Source organism: Hydra vulgaris, chromosome 14, assembly GCF_038396675.1.
Source record: "Hydra vulgaris chromosome 14, alternate assembly HydraT2T_AEP".
NCBI classification, from domain to species: Eukaryota; Metazoa; Cnidaria; class Hydrozoa; order Anthoathecata; family Hydridae; genus Hydra; species Hydra vulgaris.
The window spans coordinates 31890519-31910000 of record NC_088933.1 but is presented as its reverse complement, the minus strand read 5'-3'; the positions used below and the strand labels follow the sequence as shown (position 1 = coordinate 31910000).

Sequence of the window (19482 nt, the reverse complement as noted above, 5' to 3'; positions counted from 1 at the left end):
CAAAAATGGCATTTAAACTAAAAAGACCTTCTTTTTTTTTTGTTTAAATGCCATTTTTTCAAAAAACCATGGTTTGCTTTTATCAAAAAATCATGGTTTTTGGTTTTCTTCATAAAAAATGTTGTTTTTTCAACCCAGACAACCCTGTATTACACCCTGGTTGTCCTTTTTTTTATATGATATTTATTAATAAAAAAAAGGGAATATCGGCTAACTCATTACTTAAACAATTTAAAGTGTTAATTAAAAAATGGCTTGTTTACAAGGCTCATAATATAATTTTTAAAAGTATATAAATATATTTCTTAAACAAAAGAATTATTGATTTATCTCTTAGTTAATTGAATTTTGTTTTAAAGAATCATTAAATTCAGTTATTACTATTATTAGTTGTCAAGCCTAATGATTTTTTTTTTAATGATTTATATTTAGTTATGTTAGTTCAAGTAATTTTTTTTTTAAAAATAATTTTTTTTTCTTTTACTATTTAGAGGTACTGTTCAGGTTGTTTTTTTAGTTTTTTTATTATTATTATTCAAGTTTTAAAAATCTAATTTTAATACATTATTTTTTTAAAGGAATCTCAAAGTACCACGATACGTTTGAGTTGTGTTCTTAAACAATTCTTCCCAAAAATGTTTTGAGTAACTTATCAAAACAAATTATTTATTGAAATGTTACCCAAAACTTTATCATTTTAATGCCATATTGTTTTTCATGAAGGAAGCTTCTGGCATATTAATTTTTTTTTTAAATCTGGCCTGATTAATGCATTTATTTTTGACATTTATCTACTTTTAATTTGTTTAGTTAAAAAAAAAAATTTAAGAACTTTAATTATAGCTTGCAAAAAAATTGGTTTCTTAGGAAAGTATAATTAAGTAAGTGTTCCAAGCTTCTCTGTGATAAAACTGTTGGTTCTATTATGCTGTGTTCTCCTACGCAAAAAGAATGGCATTGGCAATATATATAGAAATATATATATATATATATAATACTTATAATAAATACATAATAAAAATCGTTAGATAGCTAAGAAACTCTTGAAAGGTTTTTGTATTGCCTTATATTTATTTTTAAATATTGACTTATATTTGTTTTAAAGCATTATTATTAACATTATTATTTTTGTTATTAAGTTATTATTAATTATTACATTGTTTGTTAATTTATTATTACTATTTTTACTTATTCTGTATTTCAAATATTTTATCAAGTTAAGGCTTAAATTGACCATAAAATACTCCAAAAACAAGTCTGAAACTCCATTAATGTATATGTAGTGCTTTATATAATAATCAGTATTAACATCTGTATTGATTGTCAGAGATTTTTTGGACTTAAGATAAGATAAATTTATGCTAATTAAAGACTAAAAGACATTGTTAGTAATAATAAGAAAACTAATTAGACATAAGGGGTCAGATTGACTCAGAGTTCTTAAAATTGTAATCGCATTTTCCATTTTTCAACAGGCAAGAAAATAAGATTTAGCTATACATTTACTAAATAGTTTACTGAGTATTAGTTTCTGAAGAGCGCTTTTGTGAGGCTGTAACAGAAATGTTGTCTGTGACAGGAGTGTTGTCTGTGACAGAAGTGTTGTCTGCACCATAAACTATAAAAGAGTTTAAGCAATTAATTAATTAAGAAATTATTTTAGTTAAATTATTTTTTAATTTAATTATTTTATTTTTAAATTAAGAAATTATTTTAGTAATGGAAGCCAGGGTGATTTAGATGTCTGACTATGGAATGAGTTGTTTTTCTGGAATTATTTACTTACGCCACCATTAATAGCATTGCAAAATATTCATTAAAATTAAATAGTTAAATTAATAAGATATTTATTAACAGTTGCTGCAAAAATGTTATGAATTTTTAAGACCTCGACTATTTTTATGTATAAAAAATAATATTGAATTATAAACTGCAATCAGTATAATAGCAATATGATATACATTCTGTTATTGTACAATATGCACGTTGAATTGAAGTATGCAATAAATTGATAGAATATATAATACTTAATGTACTATTTTATAAACAATTTTTTTTTTTTTTTTATTATTTTGCTTTTTTGTTAATTAGGCCAGAAACGATAATTTAGGAAAACATTTGCTAATAAAACCTCAAATATTAGCAAATAAACATTCACTTTAAATATTTACGATTAACTCTAGTTTGTCCACAATTTGTTTTATCTGTTGGGAAACCAATTACAAGACAAAAAATCTGGCTTTATTTTTTTTATTTTTCTAAGTGTGTGCTTTTTTAAAATTTGGAATTTTTTATTCTAATTTCCAGTATAAAATATGTGGTTAGTTAATAATAATTTATTATTAATTTGAACAATTCTTAAATTCTTAAATTTGATTTTTATTTTATTATTTTATACGATTATACATTACTTTTCTAAAAATCTATATATCTTTGGCAATATCAATGTTGAATTTAAATCATAAAAGTATTATTAACAAGAATAGTTCATTAATCATACCTAAACATTTTGGAACCGACAAAACAAACGTTTAATTATACCTGCATGCTTATTATAATTGTAATTACTGTCTATCACCAGAAGCTTTGCATCAATTAATAACAATTATTACTTAGTATGACATTTCTATAATTGTTTTTCAATGATGCACAGCTTAATTAAATTATCTTTTAATAATAGCGCTAATAAGCAAACATAAGAAAGTATATTACTTAATACCATTATATGTTATACCTATCTTATACAAATTATTTATATATTTTTTATATTTATTATATTTTACTAATTATTCTATATTTAATGTATTTTACTTTCAGTGAAAAACGATATGTTGCATTGAAGATTGTTAAAAGTGCTTCTCATTATACAGAAACAGCAATAGATGAAATGAAGCTGTTGAGAACAGTTGAATTTTTTTTTTGTTAACTTTTTATTATTTGATCTTAACTTATATTGTTATTATTATTATAGTTATAGGGTAAACATAGTTTCAATATTTTTTAGCAAAATATTTTCTAAAACTGTTATGTAAAAAATACATTTACTAATACAGAAACTGCAATAGATGAAATGAAGCTGTCGAGAACAGTTGAATTTTTTATTTTTTTAACTTTTTATTATTTGATCTTAACTTATATTTTTATTATTATTATAATTATAGGGTAAACATAATTGCAATATTTTTAGCAAAATATTTTTTTGCTAAAAATATTGCAACTATGTTTACCCTATAATTATAATAATAATAAAAATATATAAAAATATTTACATGTCAGTTTTATATAAAAATAAAACTGACATGTAAAAAGTATATTTTCTAATACTAATACATTAAAAAAAAACGTGTTTAGATTACAAGTATATATCTAAAAAGGCTTTATATATATATATATATATATATATACACATGTAAATACTGTTTTGCATGAACTAGATAGAGCAATAAAATAACACACAAAAATTATATAAGATATAATTTATAATTTCTACTTTATAATTTATAAGATATACTTTATTATTTTGTTTGTTTTATTTATAGAATAAGTAATACAAACAAAAGAATAAAGAACAGACCAAACAGATTTTAAAGAAAACAAATTATTATCAAATCAATAAAAATATCAACAAACCGTTATCAAATATAACTAAAAATAATAAACATAGCTAAGATAAAAACTGGTAAGCTAAGCAATGAAAAAATACTTTAAAATGTGTAAAATGGAATCAATGTTAAAAATTCGAAAACTAGAAAGTTAGTAAAATCGAATAACCTACTTAGCTGCAAAGCTGACCTTTTCCTCAGTGTTGTTGCTGTGGTTGTGATTGTGCTGTTCTCTTGTTTTCATATGATTAAAAACATATGAAATACAAAAATACAAGCATTTTTACAATCTTATTCATAATTTAAAATAAATATAAATTTAAAATCTCTTATACTTTAAACTTATTGTTTTTACAATTCTGTTGCAAACAGAATGAGTGACATTGATTTTATTAATTTATTATTTAAGTTGTTTATATAATTTAATTATAATATAAAACATATTGCTGTATTATTCAATATAAAAAATATTTTTATATTTTCATTTTATTCATTATATATTTTCATTTTTGCATAGTTTATGTTTTGTTATTATTTTTTGTGTATTTTTATTGTTTATATGCTCCAGTGGCGCTGGCTTTTTGGAGCCAGTGCGCCACTGCAGCTGAAAAAGCCAAAAAGCCTATGCAGGATTTTTCTAGAAAGGTCTATTTTTGGAAAATTTTACCCTATATGCTTGATTTGACGGCTCATAGATATATAAAGTGCTAATTTTTATTACAACATTTAATTTAAAGTAAACTAAGTAGTGCTATAATGCGTTGTGAAAAGATCAGCATTGGTATTATTGCTTAAAAATGTAATGATAGATTTCAGACGGAGGTCAAACGTTTAAGAAAATTTAGAAAAATTAATGGATAATTTTGGAGATTGTAGAAATATTAATGGATAGTTTTTATTGCCAAGTCTAACGGCAACTTTTTTTGTTTGTGGAACTAGATCTTTATGTATTCAAATAGCACTTTTTTTTAAATAATTAATTAGTAATCAATACATTTTTTTGTTTTTACAAAGATAGACTTAATAGAAGAAAAAAAATTTTAAATAAGTAAATTTTTTAAATCATTTTTTATCACTTTGAAAATATTTTGACCACATAATAAGTTAAGATAACAAACTTGGCGTTTCAATGATATGGTTAAATAGCAATTAAATAGTACAATAGTTAACGAAAAAAGCAATGATTAAATTTAAAAATAAATAGTTTTAATGAATAAATGTTTTAATGGAAAAAACTATTTAATTTTATGAGTATTTTTTTTTAATACTTAACACAAAGCTACTGAAAATTTGCACAAAAAACAATTGCTTATAATTGTCATTCAAATTATTTTATTGTTTCACAACTGATCAAATAAGTAAGGATAACAATAATAGATCTTATAACTGAAAGTGTCCCATCATCAACAGCATAGTGAATTTTAGTCTTAAGCGAGCAAAGAAGGTTTTCAAAGTATTCTGAACTGAAATCTCATAACTTAAGTTGAATTCTTATTTTCAGGTGGTTAAGATTTTTTGTTTTGAAATCATTGGAATAGACTCTCTGTTTTAGAAGAGCCCAAAATGTCTCAATGGCCCTTAATTGTGGTACATTTGATGGATTATCATCCTTAGAAACATAGGTTATATTAAACTTCTTATAAGTTTCAATTGTTAGCTTTGCATAATGACAGCTTGCACCATCAGGCCAAAATATATATTTTATATTTTTGTGATGCAAATTGATGAAGGGAACAAGTTTCTTTTCAATGCATTCTTTGGAATATATTTTTGCATCAATGGCATTATTTTTAATTGCAAAAAAAGGCTTTGATTTACCAAATCTACTGATTGCAATCCATACTAAAACTTTCGCTTGAAACTATGATTTAAACTAATATTTAATATTATTTTCAGTAATATTATTTTTTATCTTGATTATAAAAGCCATCATTTCCTGGTGTGTTTTGGCTGCTCAATGTAAAATAGGACTCGATATCCATGATAATTTCAAACTCTTTTGACAGTCAGAAAAAAGATTTCCAAAGTTTTAACAGTCATTGTTTTTGTTTAATTATTCAAATTTCGTAGCTATCTGGTGCTTTCTTTCTTTTGAAATATTTAATTCCATGCATGTTAAAAATTTTATAAACATAACTTCTATGAATTCCATATTTTAATCCAAGTTTTCTCTGGGAGATTCCAGCTTCATTTTCAGTCTAGTCAATAAGTGAAGTAATTTTTCTTATGTCCATTTTGTATGGTTTTCTGCCACTTCCCGACTTTCTTATGAGTTCAATATTTTCATCAAATCTTTTAATAATATTATAAATTGTTCGCCTTGCAACCTTCATTTGCATAAAATGATGCGCTGTAAATGTTTTCCCTCTGTCTATTTTATTTAAATAGAAGTTTCCAATAAGCTTTCATTTGTTGTTTTCTTTAATTCCATCCATTTTATTTATACAATTTTAATTGCCAAAATCAGTGTCAGATTATGAAATAAGAATGTCTAGTGAATATATCTAACTTCGAACTGCAGAAATATTCAATTTGTTTGTGAGTTTCGAATGTTCAAATTTTGTGAAAATTTTTAGTAACCTTGTGTTAAAAATCAGCGATTGTGAATAATTTTAATTAAATATGTTCAGGATTGCAAATTCCCATCTGACTGATTTACTCCTTGATGCGGTTTTTTTAATTTATTATAATTGTTAAAAGTGACTTATGTAATGTAATAAAAAAAATTTTTTGTCATTACTTTTGAGGCTAACGTTATATAATATTTGCATTATATTGTACAAAGATAATATTTGCATTTTATTATACAGCTTAAGGCTCATGCGGGATTCCTGCATATAGGCTAGTATGCCACTGGTATTTCCATAAAATTTATTTTTATGTGTATTTTAAGTGTAGAAAATAATTTTTTTATAGGTTCATACTGCTTGTCCTGATCATGAAGGCTACCCACATGTTGTTCAACTTCTTGATGATTTTAAAATTAGTGGCATTCATGGAAATCGTATCTTTTACGCAAAAATTTAAAAGCTATTTTTTAGTTACACTGAAAACTGCTGACGCATTTATAAGCAAAAAATGTTAATTAAAAAAGTAAATTGATTTTCAAAATTTGAATTGAAATTTCAAAACTAAAAAAAAAATTAAGAATAATGAAGAAAGGAAATTTTGTTTTGCTTTAATAAATATTCTTTTTATCTAGTTAGTGCCTTATTAATTCTGAGTTGATGTATGTACTGTAGATGTTTTAGTATGATATCATCAATGACATTTTATGCAAAAGTATGTATAGTAGTATGTTTATAGTTAAATATATTATATTAATTCTTTAACAACATTAAGATGTTTGCATGGTTTTTGAAGTACTTGGACATAATTTACTTAAATATATTATAAAATCGAACTATCGAGGCATCTCAATTGCAATGTGTAAGACAATAATTAAACAAGTATGTTATTTTATACTTTTTATGTATATTTTATTAAGTAGATGTTTTATATATATATATGTATGTATATATATGCGTATATATATATATATTTATATATATATATATATATGTATATATATTTATATATATATATATTTATATATATATATATATATAGAGAGAGAGAGAGAGAGAGAGAGAGAGAGAGAGAGAGAGAGAGAGAGAGAGAGAGAGAGAGAGAGAGAGAGAGAGAGAGAGAGAGATGAAAGTATCAGTGGAAAAACCAGCGTTGTCACATTTTTCTTATTTAGAGAAAATCAATTTTTAAAGTTCAAAATGTTTTTTGAAATTTATGCACTGTAATTTAGTTTTTAGTTTTTTTTACATAAATTAAACTATATTTATATCAGATTATTTATTAAAAAAAGAAAGATAATACTTTTTCTAAGTTTTTTCATAAAATTAAAGTTCATTATCAGTAAATGGACATTGCTAACTTTTTCCTTGAAATTTTTTAAGTGGTGTAAATACTATTTTTAGCCCTTGTAAAACTACTTGTAGTCCTGCGTAAAAACAAAACAATATCTAAAAAAAGGCTCCCAATGATCTAAGGGGCCTCAAAAGTCAGTTAGCTCTACCATTTTTTTCGCTTGTTTCTTTTTGTTATTTTGCTGAAATTTCTATGGGAAGTTATTAAATTTTGTTAACATCTATTGTGGAGTGGTAGATTTTTTTTTCCTAATAAAGTCAAATTTTAACTCAAAATGTAATTAATGAGAAACAGAAAAATCATTAAAATATATTTTTCTAATCAGTATTTAAAAATTCTGATGCGTATAATGAATTTGCTTTGCTCATCTATAATTATATGTTACTCGGCGAAGGCAATTTTCCTTATTTAGCATGTTTTCATCAATTGACAGATAAAAATCATTAATGTCAAATACTAAAAATTTAAATTTTGTAAATTTTTAGTATTTGACATAAATGATTTTTATCCGTCAATTGATGAAAACATGCTAAATAAGGAAAATTGCTTTCGCCGAGCAACATATAATTATAGATGAGCAAAGCAAATCCATTATACGTCATGCAAGAAAATCTTTCATTTTTAATGATGGCATATCATGGATTAAGAAAAAAGCAGGATTTTTTGATGTTACCATAGGAGCCTATGATGGCGCGGAAGTTTGCGAACTTGTTGGGATTTTTCTTTTAGATCAACTTTCGCAGTTTTACAACAAAAATGATTTTGGTTTATATCGAGATGACGAGTTAGCTGTTTTTAAGAACAAAAATGGCCATCAAATGGAACAAATAAAAAAGCATGTCGTTCAAGTTTTCAAACGTAACAATCTCAACATATCTATCAATTGCAATCTTAAAATTGTTAACTACCTTGATTTAACTTTTAATCTTACTCAAAATTCTTTTCAACCATATTGCAAGCCTGAAAATAACCTAAGTTATGTGCATGCTGATTCTAACCATCCACCAAGCATAATAAATAATCTTCCAAAAAATATCGAGATAAGATTGTCAGCCAACTCATCAAGTAAAGTTATTTTTAATAAATCGACACACCTTTATGATGACGCATTAAAGCAATCGGGATACATTTATAAATTGACATATAAACCAAGCATAAATAATGTTCCAAAAAATAACCGCAAACGAAACATAATCTGGTACAATCCTCCATTTAGTAAAAATGTTACAACCAAAATTGGTCAACGCTTTTTAACCCTAATTGACAAGCATTTTCCTAAAAACCACCAACTACACAAAATATTTAACAGAAACACAATTAAAATAAGCTACTCCTATATGCCAAACATCAAATCTATTATCAACTTACACAACAAAAATATTTTATATGGTGATCTAAAACTATCAGAAAAAGCCTGCAATTGCATTAAAAAATCTCCTTGTCCACTGAACAACAATTGCTTGTCTAACAATATCGTTTACCAAGCCACCGTAAGCTCAAATAAACCTCAATACAACGATAAAGTATACATTGGGATAAGCGAAACCTCATTTAAGCTACGTTATGCGAACCATCAAAAATCTTTTAACATAAAAAAATACAAAAACGACACTGAGTTGTCTAAGGAAGTATGGGAGTTAAAAGAAAACAATTTTACAACTTCAATCAAATGGAATATTATTAAACGCTGTAAATCATACAATCCTGCGTCAAAAATTTGTAAGCTTTGTTTAAATGAGAAATTCGAAATATTATTTTACAAAGGGAACAATCTGCTAAACAAGAGCCGACCGTTTCTAAATGCAGACACAAAAATAAATTTCTCCTTTCATTATTTGATAGCGGAGATCAGTTTTCCATTACGTCTTCTTGTAATATAACGTCAGAACTCATTCTACCGTAGTTTGTAATTTTTAAACGGTTTTTTATATTTTTGATTTTGTACTTCATGGCTGATGATTGCCGATAGGCATGAAACTTTAAGTTCCATTAAAAGTTGTTTTTTCTAAAATTTAATTATAAAACGCTCTGTTTTTGAAAAAATATATATTTTCTTAAATATTGAGCACTTTACAACAATCAAGAGTTTAGTATTTTTAATACTAAATCATACAACAGCAATTATATATATATATATATATATGTATATGTATATATATATATATATATATATATATATATATATATATATATATATATATATATATATGTATGTATATATATATATATATATATATATATATATATATATATATATATATATATATATATATATATATTATATATGTATATTATATATATATATATATATATATATAATATATATGTTATATAATATATATACATTTTATATATATATCTAATATATATGTAATACATATATATGTAATATATATATATATATATATATTATATATATGTAATATATATATATGTAATATATATATATATATATATATATATATATATATATATATATATATATATATATATATATATATATATATATATATATATATATATATATATATATATATATACAGTATTGGCCATTAATAACAACCCATCAAGTTATTTTTTAATATGAATATGAGTGAAATTAAATATTTTATAAACTAAAAGTGATTTTTTGCTAAGTTTTTTTTATTGAAATAAATCAAATATTCACAATATAAATTTATTAAAAAACAATAACAATTGAAAAATAAAATATTGAAATTAAAACAGCTGTTCATTTGTATCAAAAAAAAAAAAACATGACCAAAATAAGCAAACCACAAAAACAAAATAAACAAACCTTGAATAAAATACTTACAAAACATAAAAAAAAAAAAAATTAATATTTTGTTGACAATCCTTTTGCTTTTAAGCATTTACTGATATGTTTTATGCATGGGGTTCACTAAGTTCTGAGTAATCTCATTTGGAACACTATTCAGTTAGTTACTAATTCTTTTGGCTAGTCCGGAACTTTTATTTCAATTTTATAAGATTGTGGTTTAACCAGACCACAAATTCTCTATGTAATTGAGATCTGGAATATTGAAATGACAGGCCAAGACATGGTTTTGATGTTGTTTCCTTTAAACAATTGCTTGCAAATCTTAGCAGTATGGACCATTACCCTGTTGGAAGATTCCCATGTCTTTTGGGTAAATGTCAAAAGAAGGCATTAAATATTTATCCAATATGTCTAAATATCTTTGAGAATCGAGCCTTCCATTAAATAGTTTGAAACAACCGACACCTTGATAGTTCATGCATGCCCAGATGCCTATACTATCACTATCATGTTTTGTTCTATATGTAGAACAATTTGGGTCCATTTTTTCACGAGGCCTTTTTCTCAGCATTACTTGGTTTTCTCTTAAATCAACCTCAACATTTATTTCATCTCTGAAAAGAATGTTGTGCCACATGGTCATAGACCAAAATTATTAGCTAAACCAGTTGTTTTTTTTTGTTTTCTGATGTTTTATCAATAGACGTGGTTTTTTCCAAGCAGCTCACCACATGTAATTGTGTTTTTTTCGTACTCTTTTAATTGTTTGAGCATTAGCAACAACACCAGAAGCTTTTTGTCCTTTTCAACTGAGATCAGTAGATGATAAACTTCTATTTTTTTTTTAACTATGCGAGTAAGTGAACAATCATTTCTTTTAGTTGAAATGCTGAGTCTTCCAGGACATGGAAGATTTTGAATTGTAGTTTATCTTTAATATCGGCTGATTATTCTGCTAAAAGTGGCATGTGTTGTGTTAAAATATTTTGCAGTTTCTCTCATTAAGATGTTTTCTTCATTCATTAATATGATTTTAAATTTTGCTATATTATCTATAATTTTTCCAGTCAATTTGGTTGTATTTTTGCTGAAATATTGTAGTTAATTATATACTCATTTTTCTATTTCATTTTACGCAAATTTTTCAAATATATATAATTTAAATAAAAATTCTTAAATAATTATAAATAGTTCGCAAATAAGTGCAAAATTTTAATCAAAGACAAATAAAATTTTGAAAGAGACAAATAAAATAATAAAGTGGGTTGTTAATTTCTACCTTAATAATTATTTTAGATTATGAGATATATGTAAAAAAAAAAGCAATATAATTAGCACATCAAATATTATTTTTATGAACATCTATATCTATTTAGAAGACAATAGGATGCTCATCAATATACGTTTTTTATATTTACAAAGAGTCAAACAATAATTGACTTAATATCAATCAAAGTCCAATGATATCAAAAAAAAAACATGCTGGATTTTTATTAATGGCCTATACTGTATATATGTGTGTGTGTGTTTGTGTGTGTGTGTATATGTATATATATATATATATATATATATATATATATATATATATATATATATATATATATATATATATATATATACATATATACATATATACATATATACATATATACATATATATATATATATATATATATATATATATATATATATATATATATATATATATATATAATATGTATATATATATATATATATATATATATATATATATACATATATACATATATACATATATATACATATACACACAGTACTGTGAATAAGTTTTAGACCACTTACATTTTTTCAAAAAATCCCGAAGAATTCCTCTCTAATATTTAAGTTTGTAGTTCTAAATTATGAACTTATTAAAACACATGTATTTCACACAAAATATGGAACAATTACAAACTTTTTAATGTCAAACTTCATAAAAAACTCTTGATATTTACTATGTTCTCCTTTTGCCTCAATCCCAGCCAAATAGACTCATACAAATTAGTTATAAAATCCTGGGGTATGTTGTGCCATTCTCTTTGAAGTACTTCAAAACATTCTTCAGCATTTCGGAGAGCATGTTCGACCTTCTTTCTGTCCAGGTTATCCCAAATATGGTCAATTATATTCAAAACTGGACTCTGGGGAGGCCAGGTCATCAATTCCAGTACTCCTTCCTCTGCCATTTCATTTAAATAATTTTTTTCCACTCAGGAACAATGTTTTGGGTCATTGTCCTGCTGCAGAATAAAATTATGACCTATTAGTTTCATTCCGGATGATACAGCATGGTGCCTTAGGATATCCACAAAATGTTCTTCGGTGAGTTGCCCCCCTATTTTGATCAAATCACCTACTCCAGATGAAGATAAACAGCTCCAAACTTGTAAAGAGCCTCCTCTGTGTTTAATAGTAGGGTTTAAACACTCAGGCTGATAGGCTTCTTCAATTCTTCTTCAAATATATTGGCGTCCATTCGGTCCAAAAATTTCGAATTTGGACTCATTGGTGTACAAAACCCAATTAAACATTTCCTGGGCCCAATCTTTGTGTTGTTTTGCATATTTATGTTGTTTTTCTTTATTGCCACACCATAAGAATGGTTTTGGAATTGCAACACACCCTCTTAATCCCGAATTGAGTAGATGCTGTCGAATAAAAGAAGAGCTGCCATTTTTCCCAGTTGCTGTGTTAATGTCTTTTGCCCGCTCAGTTGATGCTTTTTTTGTATTTCTTAAAGATAGGGTTTTTAAATATTTATTATCATCTTTTGTTAGCTTAGGAGATCTACCACTTTTCTTTCTATCTTCAAGGGAGCCAGTTTCTCTAAACTTTTTAATGATTTCTGTAACAGCATTCTTCGAATATCCCGTTTTGGATGTAGTTGTTATGACACATCGTTTTAATAAATAAACAAACTAATCCCTCATGTTTCCTCATCAATTTTGTTTATTTATTCAAAATAATATATTCTTTCAACTTTTCTTATATATTATTAAACTTAAGTACGCTTTAAAAAAATTACATAGGAAAAAAATTGTAAATACGTCTAATTATACAAGTGGTCTAAAACTTATTCACAGTACTGTATATACAACCCTCGGAATGAGGAAAAATGAGGTGTTAGCTATAAATTGTCAACCTCAATTTGTTAGAGGTCAGCAAAAAAAAAATTGACACAAAGGGGTTACCATAAAACATTAAAATGAGGTCAGCAATTTTTTCCAACGTAACACACTTCAAGGTCGACATTACCGAGTGTTGGGCTTCAAAGGGCTGTATATATATAAATATATATGTATATATTTATATATAAATAGTTTAGTTCATAATTTAAAATATTATAAATAACGTCTTTAACTATTTACTAACCAGTTGTAGCAACTGATTGTTGATTCAGTTCTAGCTTTTGTAATTCTGAAAAATGATATCATAGCTTTAATGTAGATTGGTACTTCGATAGCTGATTGTGCTCTTTGCACCCTAACACGATAAGAGTATAAAAAGTTTTGTAAGTTTTATCTGCTTCCTGTCATGGTCTTCTGTTGATATTTTAATTTTAATTTTTTATTAGTGTAGATAAGTACGCTTTCTGACTGTTTCTAGATGTATATTCATTAAAGTTATTAATTAATTTGTTTTTTTCCTCATTACTAATATTTTCAAAACATGCAGTTGAATACAATTACTATTTTTTGAATTTAATTACGATTAATCTTTCTTTTTCTTGATTTTTCTGTAACCACAGGACTGTCTTACAAGCCATTTTGTTTTTTGTTTACTTTTTTCTGCTGCTCATTATTCAATAAATAGTGCGGTTTTATATTGTGGTTTTGCAAACTATAAAAACTACAGACAATGCAGGTTGTTCCAAATGTAACCCTGGACATCTTCTATTAATCCATTTGGTTATACTTCATTTTATCCTCTTTTTTAAAAGGATCCCAAACCTTCAAGACATGTTGTGTTCATATCAAAGTGAATGATAAAAAAAATGTTTGGGTTAATTTTTTTTTGATTAAAACAAAAACAGTTTTTCTTAGTATGCATTTATTCTTTTGTTTTAATCAAATAAAATTAGCATAAACATTTTTTTTATATCATTCTTTTTATTATATGAACACAACATGTCTCAGAGTTTTTGGATCCCTTTAAAGACTGTATTGATTTTTTCATTTGTTAATTAAAATAAAATATGAAATAAAATAAGCTTGTTTAAAAAATAATTCAAAAATTTCAAAAATGTGACATCGATGGTTTTTCCACTGAGGTCTTCGTGTGTGTGTGTGTGTGTGTGTGTGTGTGTGTGTGTGTGTGTGTGTGTGTGTGTGTGTATACACACAATACATTAGTTATATTTTGTTACATTAAATATATTTTTAAAATCATTTTTACTTGTATAATAATTCTAATTTATTAGACTTTGATGGGGCTTAATTATCTTCATACGGTATGTAAAGTCATTCACACCGATATAAAGCCAGAGAATATATTAGTATGCATTACTGAGGAGGAAATACAAAGGTTGGCTTTAAATGCTACACAAGCATCACAACAGGGAAAAGTTCCACGTGCACTGACAGCTTGTGCTCCAAAACATATTATTCAAAAACAATCTGAGAGCTCTGCTAAATTGTCTAAAAATAAAAAAAAAAAGATTAAACAAAAAATAAAAAAACAGCTTCAAAAACATCAGCAGTTGTTAGATGAGGAACTTGGTGAAGAAGTTGTCAATTTTCAAAATAACAATGTTGATCGTTTACACATTTCTCATGGGACAGAAATTTATCACAACAAAGTTACGCCTCCAAAAACATTAAATGTTGAACTCATTGACAAGAAAGAACATATTGATGAGTTTATGGAAACTGGTTCACCTTTGGAACCTTTAGCTACTGAATTTGAGCAACCAATTGATGCTGAAATTCCATGTGACTTTGAAGAGCCTATAGCAGCTGAAGTTGCAGAAAATCTTCTTGAATTTTGTCAGAATATGCACTCTGCATCTATACACCCATCAAATACACACCCTGTTGCATTTGCATTAGTTAGTACAGATGTTCGTATGGGAAGTGTAGATAAGAACAATGACGAATTAGACAGTCAAAAATCTAGGTCTAATGATGACATGAGATCCAGAGAAGAACTGCGTAAAGAACGTAAAGATGGCTCAATTGAAAATGGTAACTTTATTTCAATAGTTGTTTGTTTTTTTAATTGAAATTTCAAAATTGAATTTAGTAAAATTTTGAATTTAATCTTTACTTTATTAAAAAACTGTTTTTAATTCAATAAAAATTTATTTACATTTTAATAAAATTAACATATTGATTAAACCAAAAACTAATTTTACCTATTTAAATGCCTCCTTAGGCGCGCGCAGGAAAATAAGGAACTACCATAGGACAATCCAGAATTTTTTATCTTTTAATATTCATTAATCTTTTAATATTAATATTATATTTATTATTATTATATATAATATAATAATTTATATTATATTTATTATTAATTATATAATATAATATTTATATTATATTTTGATATTAATATTATATTATACTCAGGGATCCGGAGTCCTAAAAAGGACTCCGGATTTAAAAGTCACAAAAAGATTACTTTATTCAAGTTTTTGGTATCCAGGAACCCTAAAAATATAAATGAGTTTATAGACTACTAATAGGCAGAAAATTAAGACTTTTAGGTTAGAGGAACAATCATTTTTTGAACCTTAGGTATAATGGCGGCAAGGACTCCAGGACTCCGGGCTTAAGAACAATAAGTTTCAAGTCATTAAATCTCATTAACTTTTTTCTTAAAGCAGATCACAAGTCAGCAATCATGTTTAGAGCTTCTGGACACTACAGACTTGGAAAAAGTAGAGATATAAAGCCGGAGTCCTTTTGGGACTCCGCATCCTTGATTATATTATAATTAATATAATATTCACTAATCTTTTTAATATTCATAATCTTTTAATATTAATTTAACATGTTAGGATAGGTTTGTAGGCATTTTTCCTTATTATAAGCTCAGTCAATTTGTTGCATTAAAATTTAAACTAGGAAGCTTGTATGTTTTTGGAGCTAGACCTCCAATTTTATGAATATTTCTAGTTTTATGAATTTTACTAACTGAATTTTCTTTCAACTTGATTTTAACTGCTAAATAATGTTTTCAATAAGTTTTCTAAATGAAAATTTGAAGCTGACGATTTTACATACTTTTAAATAAGTTTTTGTACATTTTCATTTTGAAGTTTAATAAAGGTAAATTGGTTCAATATGTGCCGTGGCCTATCCAGCTATATCCCCCTTTGATTGATGCTACCCCAAACCCCCTCTTACCAACCTTAGTGAGTGAAGGGGGTTGGAGGGGGAGGGAGGTGTCCAGACCATATACAAACCACTGATTACCTATAATAAAATAGAATTTTAAGAAATAATGGTTTCTTTTTGAAATTAATTTAGATATTTAGATATTAAGTATCTAAATATCTAAATTAACTTAGAGACCTTTATTTGAACCATAACGAAGGTCTCTAAAAAGTTACTGCCCCCTTTATCTGTGCCCCTATCTACTATAAAGACCAGATCAAGAAGAGGACAACCAACCATACCTTTCTTTTTATTAAGAAATGACTTATAATTCGTTGCACACTTCACATAGGCCAGTTGGCAGATTAGAGGGCCACTGGTTTCTAGTAACACATTCAACCGTTGATGATTGAAAAATAGGGTTACTTAAAAATGCTGGCATTTTTAATGTGGATTCAACAAGTTTATAATGTTTGCATTTTCAGATAGTTGGGTCTAATGGTCTTATATGCTGTTAATCTTAGATCAAAACAAAGTGTTAGAAAAATTTACAAGCATCTCAAAATGGCTAAAAAATGGACTTTTTAGGCGAGTGAACGTTTTGCTTTTAGATATATTTAAGTTCTAAACTGCAACAAGCTGCCTATATTTTGCCCATTTATTGCAGACAGTAGTAGCTAATCAGAAAACTTATCTGTAAAAACTTGTGGATGAATAGAATAATGCTACAGTTAGTTTCAATTTGGCATATTTTAGCAATATTAGGATTTTTTCCAAAGTTGAGGAGGTCATAATTTTTTTCTAATTTAACACAAGTTAATAAAAACCACTTTTTTAAAGAGAGAACTATCCAGAAAATAGTTCTAGCAAAAATGAGACACTTGTTGAAAGTGAGAAAAAAGTTATACAGCTCTAAAGTAGTCTGTTTTGACCATTTGTAAATCGAGGGGGGCCACTGTGCCATGTTTCTAAGGCTATAATTTCTGAACTGTTGTACTTGGAAGTCTGAAATTTCAAATTTAACCTATCTACATAATGCACATAACAATATGTAAAAATAAAAAAAATCAGAGATGGTGCCCCACAAAGTTTTCTTTAAATTGGTTGAAATATAATGATTTGACCCTTATATATAATTACATGTATAATTAGTATAATTATAATCTGTATGATTTTTAATTTTACAATTCTTATATTTGTAGCACTAATATTAGTTTTATTTTTAAAATAAAATAAATAAGTTATACTTTTAAAGTGCTTACTTATCATGTTATTTTTATTTGGTTCTTATACGTTTTATAAAAGGTTATAAATAAAGGGTTGGGGTTAGGGTTAAGGCATTTTTCTACATTAAAATTAATTGCAAAAGAAAAAACCCAAACATAACATTTATAACTTAGTTTTATGTTATTTGACAGAACCTTTTTGAATTGACATCATTTATTAACTATAAAAGCGCATTTATCAGACCAGTACTTTTTTAAAAAAAATAAAGAGTCGAAACTTACCTTCAAGGAAGAAAAAAAAAGGCATCAAAAGTTGTAAAGTTTTTTGCTAATATCTCAATAAATAATTTGTTCTGTAAAGTTTAATAAACATGAAACTTATCTTTTAAGGATTATTTATTATATAAACACATCTTGTTTATATCATAATGTGTTTGCACTTGGGACCACTTTAAAGATTTTTTTAAATGAATTAATTTATAAATCCTATTAAAATAGTTTTCTTTTAATAAAAAGAATACTTGATGACCCTCAGTCGATGTATGTACACTTCACTTTAGCTACATCGATTTATTTACGCATTGATGGACTTCTATAAAACTTGGAAAAATAAAAACACCTAATATATGCATAATACATAGCTATAAAACACCTAATATATGCATAATACATAGCTATAAAACACCTAATATATGCATAATACATAGCTATAAAACAGCAATAGTTAATAAAAGATAATTACTTCAAAATAAAACATTAAATGTTCCCTAAAGAGGAGTTGAACCTGACAACATGGTATCCAAAAAATGTTACTAAAAAAGTTAGTGTGATTGTTTTTAATGATTTTTTTAAATAAATTAAGTTAATGTTCTTTCCTTTGTACAAATAATGACTTTCATTCAGTTAATAAACAAAACAAAAATTTTGTCAAATTTGATGTCATATATATATATATATATATATATATATATATATATATATATATATATATATATATATATATATATATATATATATATATATATATATATATATATATATATATATATATATATATATATATATATATATATATATATATATATATATATATAAGCCTTGTTATGAGATTTTGTATCGGAAACCATAACACAAGTAAATGTAACTTTACTCAATATACATATTTACAATATGGGTGAATTTCTTAATGGTCATAAAATAAAAAAACTATCAACCTTTTTTTTTCACAGCAGGTGCTACCATGTACCAGCTGCTGTATCATGGAAAGTACTATAATAATCTAATAACACCTAGTCAACTAAGCTTTTTATCCAAAAGGTTTTAAGTCTTTTTCTCATTTCTTAAGTCAATAAATGATAAGAAAAATTTTTATTTAAGCAAATTTTTTTTTGATAATCCAGACATCTAAGTAATGTTTGCTGACTTAGAAAATGCTCACTGGATTGTAAGTTTTGTTTAAATGTTATCAGTAGCAAATATTTTACATTTAGAATAGCACCTATTTCATTTTTTGTAGATAAAAAGTTTCCAATTATAAATTAGGAGTTCCTAATTTAACTTGGAGTGACTATGGACTCTTTTCTAATTATAAAAATCATATAGCAAATGTTGTCAAT

General features: G+C 25.6%; 1 protein-coding gene across 4 annotated transcripts in view; it reads left to right on the top strand.

The window, feature by feature from the left end:
• Positions 1 to 19482, top strand: part of LOC100201787 (SRSF protein kinase 3) — a 56262-nt gene that overhangs the window by 16294 nt on the left and 20486 nt on the right. For all 4 annotated transcript variants that reach the window (XM_065817731.1, XM_065817729.1, XM_065817728.1 and 1 more), the window contains 4 exons: positions 2818 to 2905; positions 6519 to 6606; positions 6945 to 7051; positions 14744 to 15506. In XM_065817731.1, coding sequence (XP_065673803.1) covers positions 2818 to 2905; positions 6519 to 6606; positions 6945 to 7051; positions 14744 to 15506 — 1046 coding nt within the window. The remainder of the gene's footprint in view (positions 1 to 2817; positions 2906 to 6518; positions 6607 to 6944; positions 7052 to 14743; positions 15507 to 19482) is intronic.